The following is a 24,349-nucleotide window of genomic DNA, read 5'->3' as shown; positions in this document are numbered from 1 at the left end:
TTGTTTTGACCCTAGTGGGAAAAAGCAGTTTCTCCTTACAGCAGACCATGGGACTGGAGAGGTGTCATCTCCCCCTTGGGAACTGGCAAGTGGGGCAGGGTGACAGGATGTTGGGGTGACAGGGGGTATAATCAGTGGTGTACTGCCTATGGAGACATGGGGCCACCCATGTTGCCGGGCGCATGCCTGTGGGGGCGCCCAGCAGGCTCCTGCCCACTGCCCGCCCACCTGCTTGCCTGCCCGCTTGCTCGTCTACCTGCCCGCTGCTTCACTCACTTACCCTTTCCTTTCCCCGCAGACTCTGAGGCTCGGCTTCAGGGAAGCTGCCTCTCGGGCAGCTTGTCTCTATGATTTTCTTAAAAGCTTAAGCAATCTTTGGAGCATTGTCCTTTTAAGAAAGTCATAGAGACAGGCTGCCATACCAGCAGCTTCCCTGAAGCCGAGCCTCAGAGCCTGGGGGAAAGGAAAGGGTAAGTGAGTGAGGGGGACAAGGTGCTGTGGGAGTAAGCGCTGCAGCGCTTACTCTCAAGTAAGTGGGGCTCTACGGGAGTGTGTGTGCAAGGAGGGTTTTTTGTCTCCAGGTGCCATTTGGACCCCATACACCATTGGGGATCATGGTACTTGCAATATTGGCTATGCTTAGTTCTGGCAATAGAAGTCTAAATACTCATTTCCTGATGCTGTTTCATCATAAAGAAATCAGTTGGAACCAGAGTTTTGTTATTGAACAGTCTGGGGTGCAACACCATGAATCTTTCAATGGGTCAATTGTAAGTAACTCTAGCAACATTTGGATTGGTGGCTGTTTTTTAAAAGTTTTCTGGTTACTAGAATTATATGAATACAAATGGTTATGACACATATTATACTTTTTAAAGCCCATCACTCTTTGTCACACTTTTCCCATTTTAATCATTACAAAACTTCTGCTTCTTTACCGCTTTTCTACTGCTCTCCTACACTTTGTAGGTAACATACTTTATGGGTGGTTCCAGTACAGTATGCCAGATCTTAATCCTAACACTTGAGATTTGGTTAGGAAGACAAAGGATTTACTGGATTTTGACGTAACACCTTCCCGTAAATCACAAAGTCTTTGTGGAAACAAGATTTATATGAAACAAATGTCCTAAATTGTAGCAATGAAGAGACTTAAAATCTGTATGAGACCCACATTCTGGAAATATTATTGTGGAATACTGTTGTGTATCTGAGTGACGGAAGCTTAGATATTAACTCACTACAGAGACGAAAAAAGAAAAATAAGCAGGCTCAGGAATGAGGAACTGGACAGATAAAAGCATTTTGTAAAGTATTTCACTGTTTGCACTTGTTAATTATTAATGCTTAATTATTGTTGAAAGACACTTTTGATTTATATGTAGCATGGCAGTTTGAAATGAAACTAGTTGTGCTTCCATTTGCAGGTTCTGATAGTATATTCTCATGGATTTTGTAACGGTAAATCCTGAATGGTTTAGATGTGGCTGAAGTGGGTTTGAGCCAGTAGCGGGCACCAACAGCTGAGGCAGTTTTCCTGGAGAGAGGCTGCTGCGGATGGGGGAGGGAGAAGCTTAAGACAGAAGCAGATAAAGTTTGGGCAGGAAGGATATAGGGTTGTGAACTCCAGGTTAGGTAATATCTGGAGAGTTTGGGCCTAGATCCTGGGGAGGTTGGGATTTGTGGAGAGGAAGGACCTCAGAGGGGTATAATGCCATAGACTTCATCCCCCAAAGCAGTCATTTCCTCCAGGTGAACTATAATTGCCAACCTTCATGTGGGAGCTAGAGATGGTCAAGAACTGCAACTGCTGTCCAGATGACAGAGATCAGTTCTCCTGAAAAAAATGGCTACTTCAGGGGGTTGACTATATGTCGTTATACTATGCTGAGACTTCTTACCTCTGAACATCTGAAGGCTCCATCCCCAAATCTCTAGCAGTTTCCTTACTTGGCAAGTTCAAGGGAGAACGAATCTCTGTAGCTGGGAGATCTGTTGTGATTCCAGGATATCTCTAGGCCTAGGATTGCCATCCTGCAGGTGGCAACTGCAGATCTCCTGCTGATGCAATTGATTTCCATATGGTCACTTTGGGAGGTGGTCTCCATGGCATTATACCCTGCTGAGATTTCTCCGTAAAGTCTGTGTGCTACAGACTCAACCCCCCAAATCTCCAAGTATTTCCCTACCCGGAGCTGGCAACTCTATCCAGGCTCCACCTGGAGGCTGGCAACCCTAGAAGGAGAGAAGGAAACCGGGAAGAGGAAAGACTTTGGAAGTTTCAGGGATAGGAAAGAGGAAACAGTGTGGGAGGGGAAAAATGAGATGCCAGTTTCAAGTCCTTGTGGGTTCCCATCTGTCTTGTTTTAATATAATACTAGCGGGCCTGGCCACGCTTTGCTGTGGCAATTGTCCTTCACATCATAGTCCGCAACCCACACAGATGTCCATGCAGGTCCAATGATCCCCAGCATAGCCTTTTGGGGTGGTCAAATGGAATCCCTCTTTCCCTTTTCAATGCACATCATTATGTGGTGCTGTCTTGTTTTTTTAGCATAAGGTAACCCTTTCCATTCCACAGCGGAACTTTCCAGAGTGCGAATCCCGCTGTCCATGAGGCTGGTTGCCACGCACAGTCCTGGCTTGGGTAAGGCAGAACTGGGGCAAGGAGGCTATCCCAGTCAGGCAGCAGAGGCAGGGTGGTGAGGCACTCAGATCGAGGCCAACTCCCTGGGTTCTTAAAGGGCCACGTGCAAAAGAAGCAGAGCCGGTAGTGTTGGTTCGCCCCCACCCTGCAGATTTTCTTAGAAGAATAAGGCAAACTCCAGCTCGCTTTTAGTAAAAGAGAGCTGTGACAAATATGGGTGAGGAAGTGGGTAAGTGGTGGTTGGATGTGAGGAAGGGCAGAGTGAGGTGTGTGAGGATGAGTGGATGTGTATTGTGTGGTAGTAGTGGGTGAGGCACAGAGAGTGAAAGTTACCTGCGTGTGAGGGGGGGACCCCACCTGACGTCTCACACGGCAAAGTGTGTATGTGTTTCACTTCCCCTCGTATTACCTAACAGTATTGCCTATTTACTGTTTTCACTGCTCATCTCTGCCCATCTGCACGAACATTTTAAGCCCTCATACCAAGCCCTCAGACCACAGACAGACAGGCTGCACAAACATTCTAAGGGTGAAAGTTAAACACAGCCAGCTTCATGGCCTGGTGCGCCAGGAAAAAGACGTTTTACCTAGCTCAGGTATGGACTTTCGGCGATCTGAAGGTCCGATTACCTGCCTGCAACAGGGAGGGACGTCCTGTGAAAATTTGGGGGCGATCCGTCCAGCAGCTTCTGAGGGAGACCATCAGGGACAAACACACTGTTAGATTTTTATATATATGGATATTTTCAATTAAATTCAGTATAAGCCCATTGAAATCAGTGAAACAATTAGCAGGAAGTAAAATTGTATAGGAATATACTCTAGTGGACTATATTTTATACTGTATAAGAGGGCAGAATAAGAGACACTATCCGTCCAAAGCTAAGCATTTTAAAATGTCTATTGTCTTGAACAGAAACTGCATATGCTTACTGTCTCTGAAATTACTGGGTGAATTGCCATGGAATACTTACCATACTCATCATCCTATCCTTAAGTAACCCTCAGTGAGCTCAATGGCACTTGTCAGTAAATGTGCATGGTTTTGGAGTCTTGAAATAATGAATATAGGATCCCCAACCCTTTTGAGCCTGTAGACACCTTTGGAATTCTGACACAAGATGGTAGGCACAACCACAAAATTGCTCTGCCCCTTCAGCTGGCCTGCTTCTACCCACCAACCAGTAGAGAGTTGGTGGGCAACCCAGTTTGGCATAACTGGGCAAATGGGAGCTCTGCTTCTTAATGGTGTCTTACTCCATGGTGGATGCTGTTCAATAACAGAACCTGTATCTCTGTTTTATAACAATTAGCGGATCAATTCCCCTGCTTCTTATTCACCTCAGCTTTTTTCATGATGGGCTACATAAGCACTGAGAGGTTATCCGCATGTTACCCCACCAAGACTGATATAGCTTGGTCGCCATCCTTTGACTGGATTGTGTCCTTAACGTTAAGCATCAGAATAAGCAGACAGCATAATTTCAGACAGAAACACAATTTAATAACAGGTTCTTTTTCTGTTTGGAGCTGCAGTAACAGCTTTTTTTTGCTCTGTTCTTGCTCACACTAAGTGCTATAGCAGTCAAAAAGACTGGCCTGGATTAATGGAACAGAGCTGTCACAAACAGCACAGGAGGTGCTGAACAGCTCAGTGTCTTCCTGGTCTTCCCTATGTAAGAGGTTAGAACCAGGGTGAGAGGTATAAGCTGATTCCTTCTGCCTATTATTAGTTTTTGTTTTTCCAGTGAAAAAACTGGAAACTTTTGAGACCATTTAATTTTTTAAAATCCTGTTAAATATTGCTGGTTTTGAATGTTTTTAAAGACATATTTTATTCACTCAGAATATATAGTACGTTTAAATCAGTTTACAGCTGCAGAAATAATTTGTATACTGTAAACAGTGATAATATTTTCAGTGATATATTTGTTGTTTATAGATGACCAATTTTGTCCACAATTATTCATCTAGAATGAATATAAGTTCAATATTTTCAGTGCTGTAAAATTTAACCCTACATCCAATATACTCTTTATCCTATTGTGACTATTTCTGTTAAAATAATATACCCTTTGGGGCCAATATCTATCCTGTGGAGGCTACCTTGCCATATTCCAAGAATGGGGCTTGAGCCCATATCTCGTGTTTCCTTTTCCATTGAGCTACATGCCAGTCATAATGGTCTTTACCATGAGCTTGCTGTAGTTGTTTTCATTTTGCCTTGGCCCTTTAGCCCCTTGTGTCTCTTTTCCTTTTAAAAAACATTTAATTTTTATTTATTCAACAGTATATTACATGGGTTCCAAAATATACAGGCAGAACAGTTTATATAACTTTGAACAAATCCATTAAATCCATTAAAATCAATTGAACAAATCCATTAAAATACAAAACTTTTAGCTTTCCTTACAGATAGCTTAAATTTAACTATCTTACCATTGTCAAAAAAACTCTTCTCTACTTCTAAGAGAATAATAATAAAGACCAAGAGTGAAATGAAAGAGTTGTAAATATTATGGTATTTTTGTGTTATTATTATTATTCTCTAACCTTCCTTGTCAAATCTTATACCTCAAAGCTTGTTTTTCATCACTAGCATATTCTGAGCAGTTTTTTAATATTGTTCCAGTGGGACCTTTAGCTCTGCAGTAGAACTTGAACTATTCCTCTAGGGAGCAGGTGACTTTTGGTTCAGCAGGTTTCCCGTTGGGCTATGAAACAGGCTGGCTGCTGTGATTGGAACAATCTTCCTTCCCTTTCTAGACCTGACTTTTTCCTTAGAAAGTTTGTTCATTATGTTGGGTTTTGAGGGAATGCCTGTAGAGATTGGGGTTGCTAATGTCAGTTGCTGTCCTCCTGCTAGGCGAGCTTTGGAGATGGTTGATCAAGGAAGGTCTGTGGGCTCTTTGTAGCTGTGTATTTGTGCATTGTGTGTGTGAGGGTGACATAATTGTATGAAGCAGGGTGACATAATTGTTGTGAATATTGATTAGCATCTTCCATGTGAGGTTTATATTTTTGTTCTCATCACATTGTTGTGATTTGTAGACAAGGGAGCTGCCGGAAGTGTAGGTGTGCCTGCTAATGTTTCTTCAACATCTGTCATTTCTAGATAGCTATTTTTGTACATTCTGCTGTGTTTCTGACTTAGCTGCTGGAAGTGTATAGGATCATGCTAGAATTAGACAGAGCAAAACAGTTGCTGATATAGCTGGACCATGTGACTGACCAGTTAAACACTGCATTTAGTTTCACTGATTTTAATATGATTTGGCATGCCTCACTTTAGGCTAGATGACAGGCATTGTTTTTTATTGGTCTTTCTTGACCACCCACCAAAAATAGATCTCCGAGGGCTAATATTAGATCTTACAGCAGCGTTTGATATGGTCGATCACGACCTTTTGATCCACCGCCTGGCCACCTCTGGAGTACGGGGCACTGTCCTTCAGTGGATTGCCTCGTTTCTCCAGGGTGCGAGGTCAGCAGGTATGTAGTGCTTGAGATGGGAGGCCTCATAGGGCCCCACTTGGTTGTAGGAGTCCCCAGAGAGCCTTGCTCTCCCATCGCTTTTATTTAACATCTGTAGAGCCCTACGCTCCCAGCTAGTCTGGGAGTTTTAGGCTGGTCTGGTCACTGCACAATATGCGGATGACACCCAGCTCATTCTGTTGTTGATGAGTAGCGGCCTCTGCCCCCTGTAGCCTTCCTACAGCACTGTTTGGAGTGGGTTGCTGGTTGGATTTGAGGCAAGAGCAGGTTAAAAACCCCAATCCAACGAAGACGGAGGTCCTTTGGCTGGGCCGGAGACCAGGGGAGTTTCGGGTCAGCCAGTCTTGGAGGGGTTGGAGTTGGCCCCAGTATCTTTGGCTCTGCAGCCTGGGGTCCCGCCCTGGACTCTTCAGCGAGTATTGATGGAGGCCAGGTGGCCCATGTTACCCGAGTTATGCGTTTTTTTCACCTCCCGCCAGGCTCGGCCGGCTGGCTCCTATCTCTCCCAGTCCGACCTGGCCACTGCTTGATCCCATGCCACGTGGTCACCTGAGGAGTTGGATTACTGTAACTTCGCTCTGTGGGCCTTCCCTTCGCGGTGACTGATCCGGAAGTTGAAGCTGGTCCAGAACGCGGCAGCCCTGGCTCTTGAGCAGGTGGTGGTTATTCAGACTGGTCACATCACTGTGCTGCTGCCTCGCACTGGCTCCCCGAGTGGAGTTCGGATTATAGTTTTTTTTCTAGGTGTTGGTAATGACCTTTGGGCCTTACGCTTGACATGGGGCCCCTCATACCCTACGTGGACCGCATCACCTCCTTATGTCCCAAACAGGCCGGGCTGCTGCCTCGGGCGTTCGGCGGCAAAGGTACTGGAGATCCCTTGGCCCTGCAAGGTATGATGCGGCTGGCCTCGACCTGGGCCAGGGGCGCTGCAACTCCTGGCCCCTGCCTGCAATGGAATGCTCTACCTCCAGCTGTCCAGACCTCACGGGACCCAGGTGAGTTCCAAGGGGCTATAAAGACTCTGAGCTATTCCACGAGACGCTGGGGGGGGGGGGCTGGCGGCGGTTCTACCACCCCACCTGGAGAGCTGCCCGTTTCCATCTGGCGGACCCTGGTTTCCATCTTGGGGTTACCGACCTATCCTCCTCCATTTGGCCTCTAGTCCGAGGCTCTGATATTTTAACCAGTATGTAAGTGAAATCGGCTTTTAAGTTTTAAAGTTTTACTGCTTTAATGAATTAAGCTGCACTCTTGGCCAGCGGTAGGTTTTGCTGATTGTTGTTGAATATTGCAGCCATTCTGTGAGCCATACCGAGGCCCTTCAGGGTGAGGCGGTATAAATCTCCATTATAAATAAATAAATAAATAAATAATATTAGATCTTTACAGCAGTTGATATGGTTTCCATCACTTCTACCTTTTGATCCACCGCCTGGCCACCTCTGGAGTACGGGCACTGTCCTTCAGTGGATTGCCTGCTTCTCCAGGGTCGGGTCAGCAGGTATGGTGCGGGATGAGTACCATAGGCCCCACTTAGTTGTGGGGTCCCCAGGGCCTTGCTTCCCCCGCCTTATTTTAACATCTACATACCCTCGCCAGCTAGTGCGAGTTTTGGGCTGGTCTGTCACCAATAGCGCGGATGACACCCAGCCTAATTCTGTTGATGGAGGGGGGGATGCCTCTGCCCCCGCGTAGCTCTACAGCACTGTTTGGAGTCGTTGCTGGCTGGGTTGAGGCAGAGCAGGTTAAAACTTAATCCAACTAAGACGGAGGTCTCTGGTTGCCGGGAGAGACCAGGGAATTTCGCCGCCAGTCTTGGAGGGGCTGGAGTTGGCCCCAGTATCTTGGCCTGCAGCCCGGGGGTCCTCTGACTCTTCAGTATTGATGGAGGCCAGGTGGCCCATGTTACCCGGTTGCGTTTTCACCTCGGCCAGGCCTCGGGCGGCTGGCTCCCTATCTCCCAGTCCGACCTGGCCACTGTGATCCATGCACGTCACCCTCGAAAGGTTGATTACTGTAACTCCTCGCCTACGCTGGCCTTGCGACTGATCCTCGAAGTTGAAGCTGGTCCAGAACGCCGCAGCCCGCTCTTACAGGTGGTGGTTATTCAGATCACATCACCCTGTGCTGGCGCTTGCCTGCACTGGCTCCCTGTGGAGTTCGATCGCTTTCAAGGTGTTGGTAATGACCTTTAAGGCCTTTACGCTGCATGGGCCCTCATACCTACGTGGACCGCGATCACCCTTACGTTCAAACAGGCTGCCAAGTGCTCAAGGCGCAGAGTTGCTGGAGATCCCTACCTCTGCGATGGTGCGGGGTTGGTTTCCGGACTGGCCAGGGCCTTTTTCCTGGAGCCCCCGCCTGGTGTAATGCTCTACCTCCAGTTGGTCCGGGACTCCCCAAGGGATTCCAGAGTTCTCAAGAGAGGGCCTGCAAGACCGAAGCTATTCCATCAGCCTTTGGGGCTGGTCAGCGTCTCTACTCACTCCCCACTGAAGCTGCCAAGCCTATCTGGCTGCCCTGGTTTCCATCTTAATGACTCATCTCTCCCTCCATTGGCCTCCTAGTCCGGCCTGATATTTTAACCAGTATGTAATTGAAATCGCTTTTAAGTTTTAAAGTTTTACGTTTTAATGAATTAAGCTGCACTCTTGTACTTGATAGGTTTTATTGATTGTTGTTGAATGTGCAGCCATTCTGTGAGCCGCCTCGAGCCCTTCAGGGGTGAGGCGGCTTTATAAATCTCATTATAAATAAATAAATAAATAAATAATATAAATGTGATGGCGGCCATGTAGAAATAATCCACAAATGTTTAGCTGTGATTGAATTCCACATGACTGTCACACATTCAAAATGTTCATAGCTCAACAAACACACTCAACAAACACATTGTTTCCTTGAGTGCAGCTACTTGTTTTTCTTTGAGATGTGTGTAATGTGTTGTAAGCTGTTTATGCAAATGTAGAAACTACATAGATATCATATGGTCCCATTTGTAGAAATATGTAGTTCTCCCTATGTAAGGGTGTTAAGTGCCATCAAGTTGCTTCCGACTTACAGTGATATTAGGAACTGATGACCTCCAAATCATTCTATCCTTAACAGTCTTGCTCAGATCTTACAAACTGAGGGCCATGACTTCCTTGATGGAGTCAATCCATCTCATGTTGGGTCATCTGTTCCTGCTGCCTTCAACTTTCCCTTAGTATTATTGTCTTTCCCAGAGGCTCTTGTCTTCTTCTAATGTGATCAAAGTATGATAGCCTCAATTCTCCCTAGTTTATCTATTTCCTGCCTTAAACTGCTTGTGAATAGATGGTTGCACATGTAAAAAGTATGAGCCAGTATTAAAGATTCTCTCACTGATAACATATCTGCCATTTTGGCATTTAACTACCGATTAATTCATGTGAAGTATGTACAAACTGCCTAATTATGTGGTTTCAAATGTTCATTTTGACAATTTGATGCTGTCACAACCTCTATAAGAAACTTGATAACTCCACAGTCCTTGAATAATTCTTTTTTAAATCCATGTCAAATGAATGTTGCTCTTATTTAACATTTGAGATAACATTTCAGTGGCACTGCTTTATCATGCACGAAACTCTCTGTGTGCCTCTGCCAAGTTTCTGTGGTAAAGTTGTTCTTTTCAGGGCTATGTGTTAAAAAAAGTTTAAAAAGCTAAACTATCCATTTTGCCATCTTAGGAGGGGAGAATAAGCTCGAGGGTGCAGAAATGTAACACAGACAACCACCTTGTGTGGAATAAAATTTGGCCACAGCCTGTTTATTGGGATGCTGGCTGAAGTAAGCAGAGGCGCAGCATAGGGGATGGGTCCAGCACTGGGCAGCACGCCTGCTGTCCCCCAGCCCAATGCATGGGGGGAAAACCAACACCCAGAGCAGCAAAATAGTGGGAACCATCTGGGTGGTGGCCTCTGGATGAACTCTTTTTGCTGCCAGGAAGCATGAGCCACCCACAGCCCCCACCTGGGCATGTGGTATGCATGCTCACAACCACCCCCAAGCCTCTTATGGAGGCCCCCACCAAAAGGGGAGGCACACAGGCTCTTCTTCCCCTGACAGGGTCAATCCCCATGAGCAACCTGCCAAAGAGCGAGTGCACCTCACTCCCGCCAAAGCTTCCTAAATGAACAACCAACCACACAAAGCAGATCTGATGCTGTGCAGCCAAAGGTCTATACCCCGTTCCTACAGATGAATGCCATTATTCCGATACAGCACCGGAAGGCAAAACAAAATGTCTGGGTGGGCGAATGCACCTGCCCCCCAGAGATTGTACAAGGCATGCTACTGTCTTATCAGTTCTGCATCTGGCCAGGTCCACTTTCTCTGGGGCCAGTGCCCACACCATATTTGATGCTTGTCAAGTTGCCATATTTGGGAAGGGGGAATTCTCTGGGAGCACTTTTGCTTATGCAGGTGCCTAATTATCTCCTAGTGCTGTCCTTGAGGTTTGCAGCTGGGAACAGCCTCCAGGCTGGTCACTATTAACTCTGTTGTTCCCATGTGGGTTTGGGGATTGTTCTATTCATATTATCAACTGCTCTGCCGCACTTTCGCCAGAACTGTCTTTCTACTGTTCCTGACCTGCTTCAATAAAACCCTTTGAACCTCACAAGCATTTATTGCCTGAGCGGGGATTGACAATGCTTCAATACGTGTGACCAGAAAATAGTAATCCCTGGCAACAAGCGCATCATGAATTTCAAGTCCAACACTATGTGGTGAGCCAGCAACATGCTCTTTTCTGCATGTAGATCATTCTCTCCCAGCTGAATGATCAAGGCGTGAGGTGGTCCATCCCTTGCAACTGCTCCACCAAGTATTGGCAGCAAGGCATCCCTCTCTGTCCCATTCAAAACATGGTTGCGTGGCTGGCAAGGCCAAGGTCTCTCCTCCAATCAGAAGATGAGGCCTACTTGGCAGCCCAATGGACAATGCTGTGGCCAACAATCCAGATAATCCTGTGATGGCCTGAAAGGACTGAAAGATGAGACATATTAGTTCTCAAGCCAGGGGCAAACATGTCCCTTGTATGCAAGGGAGTGCCAGTGCCCGATGGTGTGGATCTGCTCCTCAGGCAAATTCAGGTATGCTGCAGTGGTAGTGGCACCGATACAGAAGGAGTGGGGGCCAAACTCTGATGCTGGGAGCCCCATGTGGCTCAAAAGGATGCTGGTAAATTGAAACATGATAAATGTGTGCCGTCAGAATTTATAAGGAAGAGGTCCTGGGTCGGTGGCTGTGTCTCTGACTGGACAGGGCAATCCTGAAGGGGAAGCCCCAAGGACCACCATGGTCCCATGCACATGCTGACCTGTCTTGAACCGGTGAAGTCAGGTGCACACCTTAAAGCCACTCACCCATAGGTCCGACAGGACGAGGGCCCTGCCACTACGGTCATCCCAAGATGTGAGCACCAACTCGCTGCAGTGAAAAGCCCTGAAGAAGGCCAAGGAAAAGGCTGCCCAGAACAGCTTTAATTCAAACTGGAGGAGCAGATACTCGACAGCTGACTGGACAGGCCTGCCAGCATGACTAGGGTAATGGGCCTACAACTGTCGTGGGGACACGGTGTTAAATGACTCCACCCTTCAATAGCTCTCCTAGCGAGGAAAGAGCGACATGGGTCGGGTGAGTTCTTGCATTGGGGCCCCTGGCTCAGAATGTCTCTTCCTGGAAGTGAGACAAGGAGTCTGCAATGCCAGTGTCTGGAATATGCTTAGCTGAGAAAAAGATGTTATGAACCAAGCATATAACAACAAAGTGCCACATTAAATGCATGACCTGCTCAGAGTGGGACATTCAGCGATTAATAACCCTGACAACTGTCACACAAAAAGACTGTCACACTATCACACCAAAAGAGAACACACTTAAATAGGTCACACCACAAATAAACTGCAACCAGGATGGGGAAAACTCCAGGAAAGTGATGTCCTGCGGTAAACCAGAGCCCTCTCAGCTGCTGGGCCATCACTGTGTGCACCACTGCCCCTTAAAAACATGCTAAAAACCATAGTGCCAGGGGTGTCAGAGTGCACCTGGAAGGCCTTTGCCAGGGTTGAGTGGTGTCTGCCAAAGCGAGATAATGGTTGAGGACTCCAGCCACACAGCCAAATCCAACTTTAAACTCCTGCCCAACCCTGGAGGCAAAGTTAAGGTGCCTGAGGACCATCTGCAACTCCCAAAGAGTGCATTTTTTCTTGCCCAAGAGGCCCTGGAAGAGCGAACATAGGGTATCCAACTTATCCCTTGGCAGGCAAGAAGTGTCCTGAATGGTATCTAACAAAACACCCAGGTAAACCAGTTTAGTGGTGAGGCCCACCATCTTTTCCCCTGCCAGTGCCACTTCAAGTTCTTTGGCAAGGGCCTGGAAGGAAGCCAACCTGGTATGGCAGGCCCAGACCCCACTGGGCTCACAAAAAGGAAATCACCCAGGTAGTGTGTGACAAGAGAACAGGTCATGCACCTTTTACCACCCATTTGAGGAAGGAACTGGATGCCTCAAAGGCAGTTCAGGCAACTGAGCAGCCCAGGGGCATAGCTTTATCTATGTACAATTGATCCTGGAACTTAAAACCTAATAGGCAAAAATCATCTAGATAGATGGGCAGAAGGCTGACTGAATGTCATACTTTGCCAGGAGTGCCGCAGGAGTGAATGATAGATACAACGTGGTGCAGGGATGCATAGCACACAGAGCATAGGTCAGGGTCAATGGCATCATTTACAGAGGAACCCTTGGGGTAGGATATATGATGAATTAGGTGACACACCCCAGTAGCTTTCTTGGGGACCACCCCAGTGGGGAGACCCTCAGATGCGTGAAGGGGGTTCAGGAAAAGGACCAGCGACCCAGCCAGCCCTGCATTCTATCTCAGTCTTGGAGGCAACTACATGGGGCAGGTCCCATACAGATTTTAGGTTGCCGTAATCTCTGGCTACCTAGGCCCCTTCATAGGGGATCCTAAACTAAAACCCCCTGTAAAGCCCTTTAGCAAGTATTTTGCAGCTGTCCTGTTGAGATAAGCCTGAAGCGGGGGCACCAGAGAGCTGAGCCAGATGGGAGTACCAGCTAGCTTCCCCAAACCTGGCCCAGCTAGAGAACAAAGAGGAGGTGGTGGAGGAGGAGGTGCCCAACCCCTGTCCCTCCTACCTCCCCCCTGGGTTGGCAGATCAGGCTTCTCGAAAGGGCTGCTGGCTACTCCCCTTCCGACATGAAAACCTGGGGGCAGGCAAAACATGATTCACAAACATGCTCGAATCTGCACCGCTGCCGCTGACACTTCCCTTGGTTAAATTCCCAATAGACTAGTCAGCACCAATCCCTTTAATAGGAAGAAGTCTTAAGAAGTCACCCTGCTGCTTGGCGTATGGGCGAACTGTGACCATCCAGACCTGGTCATGGATAAGGTTCCAGCATGCAATTTCATCACAGGATGTGCTTTTCCTTAAGCCTTCATCATAATTAATGGCAGTAGCCTTTTGTGTGGGTGTTTTTTTGTTGATAGTTATTGTTAATTGCCACCATTCTGCTCTGTTTTTGTTTCTTTTCTTTTGATTATTTTAGTGTGGGACAGATTTATTATAGTTTAGTTTGAGACACCTCACTTTGAGATGAAAAGAACACCATTTTCTCTGATGTGACTTCCATGTGTGATCCATGATCTCAAAGATCATAGGTCTGTCCACGCATGAAATCTGTCGATAAATTACATCATGAAGATATTGCAATTAATGCAGATATAGGAACTATCCCAACATCTGCAGAGATATCTACAGAATACCTGGATGTTCATTGGTCTTAAAGGCAGACATTGACTGAGTTTAGAAATGAAAAGACAAACTTTTTTTTACAATTTATACCAAGATATAAAAACTAATCTCAGAAAGTTTATTTTTGATTTGCTTATAAATTTGAATCATTGGAGCTGTAACTTTCAGTCAGATCATCTGTTTCCTTTTTTTGCCATTAAGTCACACCTGATTGATGGTGACCCGGTAGGATTTTCAAGGCAAGAGACATTCAGAGGTGGTTGGTCATTCCCTACTCCAAGTCATGCCCCTGGTATTCCCTGGAGGTGTCCCATCCAAATACTTGCCAGGATCGAGGCTGATAATATGTGACTGGGCCAAGGTCACCCAGCAAGTTTCCATGGCAGACTGGGGATTTGAACCTGAGTTTCCCCTATCCTAGTAGAATAAGAAAGTGATAACTAAAAAAATTGTTTAACTTGGCATTGCTTTATTCCCTTGCTTCTTTTTCAATTTTTGTAAATAAAAGCAATCACTTTTCCTTCCACTAATGTGTCACCACAGTCTTTTGATTCAGTGATATTCACTGTCTTAACAACACTCAAGAACCGCAAGCATTCAAGAAATGAGGTGTTTAATAATTTCTGATCTAATGATTTTTCTCACTTGTGCTATAGATGAAAATAAGTTTAACATGAAATGAATTTGCTAGTCTTAAGCGACAAAAGATCTGCAAGCTAATCTGACTTCTCTATTTGTAGGAGGTAGTATTTATGGGCCTCGGTGCAAGAATATGGGAAAAAGCAGCTGCAACAACTTAATAGTCACCAACAGTCCCATGATGGTTCAGCGGCTGGGACCTCTATCTCTTCCTGCAAGCCAGTTCTCCACAGCATGCAGCCAAATCAGCCCTTGTTTGCAGAATGCTATGAATATACCTCCATCAGATACAAGGTCTTTAGTTACATTTCTTAATGTTAGTGTTTTCAAATCTGCAATGTTATATATAAAATGTGTATGTAGGTATATACATGTAAGTGTAGGGTTGACATGGAGCCATCTCACTTCCCCCTGTAGCCCCAAACCTTCTTGCCCATTGCAGACTCTAGCTTACATAATTCTCCTGTGCTCCATTTAATCCTCAAAACACCCCTGTGAGATATGCTAGGCTGAGAGTGTGTGACTGGTCCAAGGCCAAATGTGGATCTCCCAGATCCTAGTCTGAAACTCGAACCCCAACTCCACATTTGCTTTTTGTGGTGGGTGCTCTTTAACTGTATCTAATAGCTGGACCTGGATAAGTCGTGGAAGTTTTGTAGTAGTATGCCTTGTGGTTGGTGCCAGGCCCATGAATCCTCTGTCAAAAGCCAATCCTCTCCTGCCTTTTGTAAAATTTAAATTTTAAGTAAATGTCAGATAATGTAGTCCCTAGCTGTCGTCGTTGTCATCATCGTCATCATCATCAATACTTGCTAATGTGCATAAGAACAATAACTCAGCATTTACAATTTTGAACAAAAGCTGAAAGGCCACAGTTAAAAAATGGCTCTTAATTGCTAATCATTGTTTATGCCAGTTTTTTGTATATATATTGATTGTTTCATATCACTTCTAAGGTCTAGATTTTAAGTTGCTAAAACCAAGTTCCTTTTCTCTTACTTGTCTTTACTACAGGTCACTCATGTCACGTGAATCTTTGGCATCCACAACTCTAAGTCTGTCAGAAAGTCAATCTATACAAAGTGTAAAACAAGAGTGGTTTCATGGTTATAGGATTTTTCCTTCTCTTCCTTCCAACCAAGGCTCCCAAAATGGCAGTGAACTGGGGGATATCACAAGTATCCCATCTGGGACATCAATGTCCAACAATGTCCCTAACTCATTACCATCTTACTTGTTTGGTATGGACCACAACCATTCACCCTACCCTAGTCCTCACTATTCTTCAAATAGGTCTCATTCAGCCAAAAAGAGGGCTCTTTCTTTGTCCCCTCTGTCTGATGGCATTGGAATTGACTTCAATACAATTATCCGTACATCCCCCACTTCCCTTGTTGCTTATATAAATGGTTCAAGGACATCTCCATCAAATCTGTCCCCTCAACCTGAGGTCTATGGGCATTTCTTAGGAATAAGGGGAAGTTGTATTCCCCAGACTTGCTCTATTCCAAATCCCCAAAAAAGGTTTCTTGTGGCTAATGGCAGTGTTGCCCTCCCAGGATACAGTGAAAATGGAAGCATGGAATACCAACGCATGCAACAGCTGGAGCAAAATAGCTTACAGACTGCAGTCACAGACAACATGGTTGTTCAACAAGGTATGGCCGTGCTAGACAACCAATCTATAGGAATATTTAAAAATGGACAAGTGGATGGTTTTTCTGGGAGTACAATTGATATGTCCTCTGCTCGTTCACTGGCTCCTTCTGCTCTTCCTCCCCCACATGGTCCACCACCACCATACCATGCACATCAACATGACCTTGTAAACCATTCCCACCCGCTGTCCCAGCTACCAGCTGTCAAAGGCCCTCTCTTAGATGAGGATGGTGATCTAGATGATTTTAATGGCAAGCACTGCTGTCGATGGATAGACTGCAGTGCTTCTTATGACCAACAAGAGGAACTTGTGCGGCACATAGAAAAAATTCACATAGACCAGAGGAAAGGAGAAGATTTCACTTGTTTCTGGGCTGGATGTCCTCGAAGATACAAGCCATTTAATGCCCGTTACAAACTGCTAATTCATATGAGAGTGCATTCAGGAGAGAAGCCAAACAAATGTATGGTAAGTTTAAAATGCTTTTAATGAAACCAATGTTTAGATTGCTGCAGGCATGTACAATTGGAGCAAATTCTATTTTACTTATTTTAGTTGGTCTGTCTCAGTTGTCCTCACTGGCAAGTAAACACAGTGTTTTTCTATTGTTTTCCAAGTTCCTAGATGTCTTAAATTCCTTTACAAAATACCAAGTGATCTTGTCGGAAAATGACATTGGATTACTATAGACAGAAAGTTGGCTGTAAGAGCCCACTTAGGGCTAATTTAGGGATACAAGTTCACTTTCAGCTCACTGTATTAGGAATATGTTGTTAGATGTAAGACTAAATGTATAGTTTAGTTATAAAAAAGGATTGGGGGAGGGATGAAAGCATTGAGGTTGTGGTTTTGAAGAAGAGGAAGTTATCTTTTCCCTTGCCTCTGCCTAATTAAAAGCCCATTACACATGGAACATTTACAGCAAACCTGTTCTCTGCGCAGTGGGCTGTTAGTGGTATCTCCTCACATTTCTCTGTTTACACACAAGGAGGCAGCCCAGTGCCTTGCAGCAGCTTGCAAGGTTCAAAGGGTCCTCTGGTTCTCTCCTGGTTCTCTCAAGTCCAACCAACAACAGCCTTAAAGGCACAGAGCTGATATTCTCTCCCCATCTCTTCTCCTCCACACACCTGCACACAACACACACACTCTATGTGTCTTTGCAGCTGTTGCAAGAGATAAGAGAAGAGGGAGACTTGTTTTCTTGATCTCTCAGTATGCTCACTTCAGAGAAGCAGGAAGGAGCCAACAGCATAGAGAGGAGGGCAAAGGGGAAGGTTCCAGAGCACCTGGTACCTGTGGCTGTGCTGTGCTGTGCTGAGGCTGTGCTGGTGAAGCTGTGGTGGAGGAGAGACTGAACGCAAATGTTAGAGATGGGGGTCCCCGTCTGCAGTCACTGTACATATGAGAAACTGATCCCTCGATCTCTTGATCAGTGCATTTAGGGAAGCATGAAGTTGCTGACAGCATGAACATGGGTGAGAAGGAAGGAATGCAAAGTGATGTGAGGGAGTGGGAAGGCTGGCCATGGGAAGAGAGAAGATGTCTGGGCAAAAGGTGCCCACTAGCAAATTTCCCCAGTCTGGTGGCAAAGCAAAAATTAAAATTGTGCTAGAAGTTTTGCTTCCTGCAGAGAAAATGAAAAGTGAAAGCGGGGCTTAAGGAAATATATCCGTATAAGAAATCTTGCTGTGACTGACATTCACCCCCACTGTGCACCAAACACATTATGCATAATTTGCCAAAATCACCTATCCAGGTTGCTGTTAGCAGTGGTATGGGGAAAAGGCAGGCACCCTATCTATCTTAAGTCATTTCAAGTCTCTTTCTAAGGCTAAATTACATATTGAATAATCCAATCAAGGAACCTGAATTGCTTCAGAAATTTGAAATGTGATAAACTGCATGCTGGACTTGGGAACTGAACATATCTGGTGGTGTTACTGGAAAAATATGGGGCCTAGAATTCTCTAATTTTACTGCACCCTTCCCAGTATGGTCTCCTTGTATGGAGTTATCATTGAAGGCAGAGATGCCAATCAACGCAGAAAGCTATGAAATACTTTTCTATGTTGTGTCATAGATTTGAAGTAGCCCAGAGCTTGAGTCTTAATATGAAAGTAACTTGATTATTTTTGACATCCTATGTGTATAATCTTACTCTGTGTTTTTTGGAATGAATTAAGAATCAGATAGTTAAGGCGAGCTTTGTCATCATGTAATATACAAAGATTTTGATAGGATTTAGAGCTGCTTCAAATAGTGACATGCCAAATCACTTTTTAAGCAGAAAAATGCACCAGCCTGTATGAGAAGGCCTTTTAAATAAGAAGGCTTTACAGTGTCTCCAAAACCACTTAACCTTCTTAACTTCCTCTGTTTCAGGAGGCTGGTGGCATAGCACATTCAAGCCATAGCAAATCTAAGAGAGAGTACTGCCAGATGAGATCTCTGAGGGAATGTACAGGGTCATACCAGGCAAGATGATCTTCCAAGTAATAAATAGGCAAATGACTTTTCTGTTATTGTCATGTTGGAAGCTGACTTTGAGTGTCACTCTCCTATAGCAATGGCAATCCAGATGTAGAACTTAAACACAATTTTTAACATATGCAAATGCGATTGTATCTGCAACACTTCAGGATAGACCTGTCCTGTTTCATTTACCGGTGAAGTGTCAGAATGTAAATAAATTTGTTTATTAAACTGTACATTCCCCCAAACCTCCAAATCCAAGTAAAATTTTGAAGAAATTCTGGAGAATCTAATTTTAGATGAGCAATGCAAATGAGAAATGCTGTAAAACATGTTCAGTACAGATTGTACTCTGTTTCATAAAGTACAAGTATATTTGCTAGAAATAGCTGTTGGACAGAATTCAATTGAGAAGTTGATACACATGCTGCATAAAGTACATTTAAATTCTTCCATAGTGAAGACATTTTTATCCAGCCTCCCCCATGCCCAAAAGAGGTTCCTTTCTCATCTCGCATTCCTCTTTATATGTACACATAGCAGGACAGAATCCTTAAAAATAAAATATCTATTAGTAAACAGTAGGAAAGTAAAAAGTAGGAAATTGTCAACCATTATTCCAGTAACTTAAAAGCTGACATAAAATGCCTCCTTAATTTCTGATGCAGGTTAATGGTTTATAGTTCTAGCACCTAGTTGACATCTTCTGCTCAAATCCTTTGTGAGAATGTGACTTTTTTGAGATTTTAAATTCTTCAGGGGGGAAAAACACAGCCCTTAATGGTGAGATGATAGCTTTAGCAAGCACAAGCTAACCTAAGGAAGGACTTACTGTTCTGCAATTTTTGACTTTAAAATGGCATCCAATTTACACTAGAATGCACACACAGAGGTTGTTTTTCAGTAGCAGTTTTTCCTCAACTACAGGATTTTTATAGGTATATGAGATCTGATATCTCACCAAAATGAGGCCAGCTTTTCTTTGGCATAGCTCTTTTGCAGTTTCCCAAGAGGTAGGCATGCAGCAGGTGAAGTTTTCCCTGTTATTTCCATGCCAGGAAATGTTTTACCTGCTGGACACCAGAAGCAGAAAAGCAGAAAAGGCCTGCCCCCCCCCCCCCGCCCCGATAATGGCAAACCTACAGCAAGGAGTGAAACATACTGGGCTGGGGGCAACACTCAACTCATAGATACTCCATAGAGAGGAATAGAATTTGTATAGTAACAGAGATTAAGTTTTAAATCTGTGCTTCTGGTTTATAGCCCTTATAGTAATGCCACACTTTTCAGCCAAGCTCAGTAACTGTCAAACCCATTGTTTGATATTGGGTTACTAAGCTGGGAGAGGGACATGTTTAGAGTTGCTTTTGCTTTTTCAAGTACTCTGCTATCTAATGATCCGGTCTTGAGAGTCTGCTGCTTGGACCGGCCTCATGTCTGGCTTCTGTTATGCTACACTATGCTGCTGTGTTTCCAGGGTGGGGGGGTGGGGGAACCTGGGTCACATTATCAATTGCTTGGTGCTCTTTTACTCAGATTTGCCTTATTTACTGTACCCTGAAATCTGCCAATAAAATCCTTTGATCAACCAGAGCACTTATTGGGTCCTGCTCCAGGGAGTCTGACAGTAAGTTCCATGTCAGTTACCCAGACAGTTAAAATACAGCAGTAGCGCATGCTGATGTATGGCCATCAGAGGCGTATCAGGGGAAATGGTGCCTGGACACAACACCTTCTCCGAGTGGCCTTCTCCCCCCACGCCCCCATCCCTGTGCTCCCCCACCCCCAACCCCCACGAAGGAAGGGAGCCCCTGTCCCAGCCATTCCCTTTCCTCAGGCAGAGCAGCCCTACCAGATCCCTTGCGCTTATTCAGCAAAGGCTCATGGGTATGCTGTAAAAAATTTTTTAATTCATTTTTAATTTTAGTTTTATACCTTGCCCATCCCCAAAGGGCTCAGGGCAACAACAACATGTTAAACCTATATTACAGGTAAAAATTATAATTTTAAAAATACTCACCATAACTTTAAAGATAGCCCAAAGGCAGGACCTGTCTGCTACAAACCCACCTTTATTAACATAGAGAGCCAGTATTGTTCTGTGTAGCCAGGCCCTCTGGAGCACTTGCACTCATGCTCAGCCTGGTAGGGGTGTGTGGCCTCATGGGGGGGCACTGCAGACAGGGGGCACTGCAGACAGGGGGCACTGCAGACCATTTTGCCCTGGGCTCTGATTCCCCTTTCTACGCCTCTGCCTTGCTTCCCCTTGCCATGGCAGGAAGGGAGGGGGCTGACAAAGCCTTGCAGAAGCCTCACTCTAGCTGTCATGGCAGGGAGAGTGAGGAGCAGGGTACAGACATCCCCTGCCCATTTCCATCGGAGACCCTGTGGGGCCTTGGATGGAGGTGGGGAGGGGAAACGGGCCAGGCTGCATCCTGCTCTGGGCTCAGTTCCAGCCTGGATCCAAGCCCAGTGCAGAGATCCCCTGCCCATCTCCATCAGAGACCTCGCGGGGCCTCGGATGGAAGTGAGGCAGGGGAAACTGGCTGCTTCATTTCTTACCCTAGACGTATACTCGAGTTAATAAGTTTTCCCAGTTTTGGGGGGCAAAATTAGGTGCCTCGACTTATATTCGGGTCAGCTTATGCTCGAGTATATACAGTATTAGTTGTGGCTAAGCTGTACTGAACATATTAGGGCTTCAGTTGATTATTGGAGGCGAGGCATATGGTTAACAACTGTCCAGGGGAAAAAAGCCCTGTCCCTTTAATAGAGGTTTAATATGGAGAAATGGGCAGTTGAAACATTTCATGGCATGGAGCAAAATAACATCACCTGTTAATTGCTGCTCAGCAAACTTACATTACAAGGGCAGCTGGAAGGGCCAGTTTAAAAGCTGAAATGCCTACAGAGAGACTATGACTTTATTGGTTTGCTGCAGCAGAATCAAACAGGAGTTTTGTGGCACCTTAAAAATGAACCAGTTATTACTCTTGCACAACCTTTTGTGAACTAGAGTCCAATTAATCAACTACCAGTCCACAAAAGCTTTATGCTAAAATACACTTTGTCAGTCTTTAAGTTCATAGAAGACCCAGGATCATTGATTTGTTCCACTAACTTCTGAGTTACAGCCCAAGCCTTTAAAAAAATGTCTGACTTTCTTCAGTGAGGCTTACTTCCAACTCCATCCAAAAATGCTTGTACTACTCTAGATAATATCCAGTACTTGCTCAGCAGAGATAATAAAATAATATTTGTGCTCTGTTCATGCCTGTCCCCCTCATTGTGCACATTTCATCCAGACCTCTATTTCAACATATAGATCCCCCCACCCCCTCTGGCAGTTGCATTCAAAGATAGTTGAGGTCAATAACAAGCAGGACATAGGAACTGATCCTTGACTATGAAACCTCAGAAACACAGCTGTAAACAAATACATGCATCTATTGAATGACATGAGGCAAATGGGCAGCAAGAATTCTTGCTAGCATGACATTATGCTGATGTGCTGGTCGAGTCTTAGGATGCTGGCTAACAGTGCCATCCAAATGAGGGCGGGGGTGTCCATGAAACCACTGAGAAGGCAGTATGTAAATGCCCTTTATGCTGGGCACTTACACTGGTGCTGGGGAGCCATGCAGCAGTGTTATGCCCTGGTTCCAACGCAGCACAGCATCCTCTGGCGCAGGAGCTGGCCCTGAACCCTTTTGGTCCATGAATGTCCCAGTTTACCAGCGCAGACTTACACCAGCAAAAAGATAAGCACAGCTCATTGTGATGCAAAGGGGCTTTCACAGAGGTTGGAGGAGGGTCACTTTTGGTTTGCTGGCCATGGTGCAGGAAGCCAGACTCACCACAACAATCCTCCCTTAGGATTGCACTGCCCACTTTCCCCTCTCCCAGTATGCCCTTAATGCTGCCCATTGTATGCTGGTGTTGGAATTACAAAGCCAGCACAGTACTGATGTACCCTAACACAGGTATATATCCAGATTTGTCAGTATAAGGCTGAGTTGCTGTCCCAAACTGTTCAGAGGCAAGTCTAAAATGCCACTCTTAATCCTGACCTTCTTTAGCTGAGTTTAAATTTTTTACAGTGCAACTTGATCCTGGTTAAGGTTGCAATCCTATGCACACCTAAGCCTCACTGAACATAGTGGAACTTAACCTGTCTTTGTCCAGACCACTTCTTAGATATTTATACTTCTTAATAAATAGCTGTTGAATTCCCAGGTTTTCTCTTTCTTCAGGCAAGTTTGTTTTCACTGTTGACTCAATCATACAGTCTTACAAACAGCTTGGTTGTTTCTGAAAACTTAGTACAAATACATTAAAGAAATAGTGCAACAAATAATGGAACAAATCAACACAGGCTTCTTCCAGAGGGTGAGAATTATCTGCTTTGAATTAATTTTTGTTGTCAATAAAAAGGCATATGTGATGACAACAGATCTCCCACACGGGGAAACTGGGAACTCCTCCCCCTCTTCTACTTCCACACATACCCTGCAGCACTGTGTTGACTGTCAGGACTGTGTTCATCATAGCCACCATGGTGACTCACCACATTGTTCTTTCTTTTTCCCCTCCATGCATGTGCTATATAGCTTCCCTCCACCTGAAGCACTGCCTCTATACCTTTTGTTTCATTTAGTCGGTACATGGAGGAATTACTGCATGGTGGACTTTAAAACAAATGATTGAGCAGTGAATTTCCACCCCACCCCTTTCGCCCCCTACCAATTCTTTTCCATGCACTCTGGACAAAATTGTCAGCCTATTTCCCCTGCAACGAAAAGGACTGAAAGTGCCTTTTTAAAATAAAAACTGGAAACTCAGAAGAATTAGAATTTTGAAATGGAAATTAATAGTTGGCACCAGATGTTTATAATGTTATTGTGCAGCCATGCAGTAGCATCGGCTCCCAAAAAGTGCTGTGATGTCTCTGCAGAAAAAAAATGGTGTAGAAATGGCACCCAGAATGGGTTGGTAGTGAGAAAATGATGCCAGTATGGGAGGAATCTTTGAAAGGCAGGAAAATATACACCACTTTTTTCAGACATTAAAATAAGGCCTTGGACAGAGTTGTTCCCAAAAAGATGAGAATAAAACATTTGAAGAAGAATGTTTGAGGATGGAGAAAATCTGAGAAGAAGATGATTACATTACAATGCCATGTGGATTCCCCCCCCCCCTCCGGGGGTCTGCTCTGCTGTTTGGAAGCCAAAGGAGACAAAAATCTTGGTGTGGAAACAACCATTCTTCTCCTTTTGGATGCCCCTAAATGCAGCAATTTGTCTATTATTGTTATTATTACCATCATTGTCATTATCAGTGATGGGAATGCTATATGGATTTTCATCCTAAGGCAACACAGTTCATTAGCTGCTTCTGTTTCACAGTGCAGTCCTAAAGAGAATTATATCAGTCTAAGACAGACCATTAATTTCATTTAGACTGGAGTAACTTATTGCACTGTGAGAACATTTTTGAGGCAAATATTTTGGCTTGTGAATTTTAAGGATTGCATTAATACATAGTTTTTGTACTGTACAAACTTTAATAAGATGTGTATAGAATTGTGTACATCATTATACACACACATACCTTTAAAACTGAAA

General features: G+C 44.8%; 1 protein-coding gene across 1 annotated transcript in view; it reads left to right on the top strand.

Moving 5' to 3' along the window:
* The window catches only part of GLIS3 (GLIS family zinc finger 3), a 174,065-nt gene that overhangs the window by 50,043 nt on the left and 99,673 nt on the right, over window positions 1–24,349 (top strand). The window contains exons 4-5 of the mRNA XM_048504313.1: window positions 14,695–14,887; window positions 15,608–16,721. Of these exons, the coding sequence (XP_048360270.1) occupies window positions 14,695–14,887; window positions 15,608–16,721 (1,307 nt within the window). The remainder of the gene's footprint in view (window positions 1–14,694; window positions 14,888–15,607; window positions 16,722–24,349) is intronic.

This window comes from Sphaerodactylus townsendi, linkage group LG07 (genome assembly GCF_021028975.2).
Source record: "Sphaerodactylus townsendi isolate TG3544 linkage group LG07, MPM_Stown_v2.3, whole genome shotgun sequence".
In the NCBI taxonomy this organism is placed as follows: domain Eukaryota; kingdom Metazoa; phylum Chordata; class Lepidosauria; order Squamata; family Sphaerodactylidae; genus Sphaerodactylus; species Sphaerodactylus townsendi.
The sequence above is the reverse complement of the archived record's forward strand: the minus strand, read 5'-3'. Positions and strand labels throughout refer to the sequence as shown.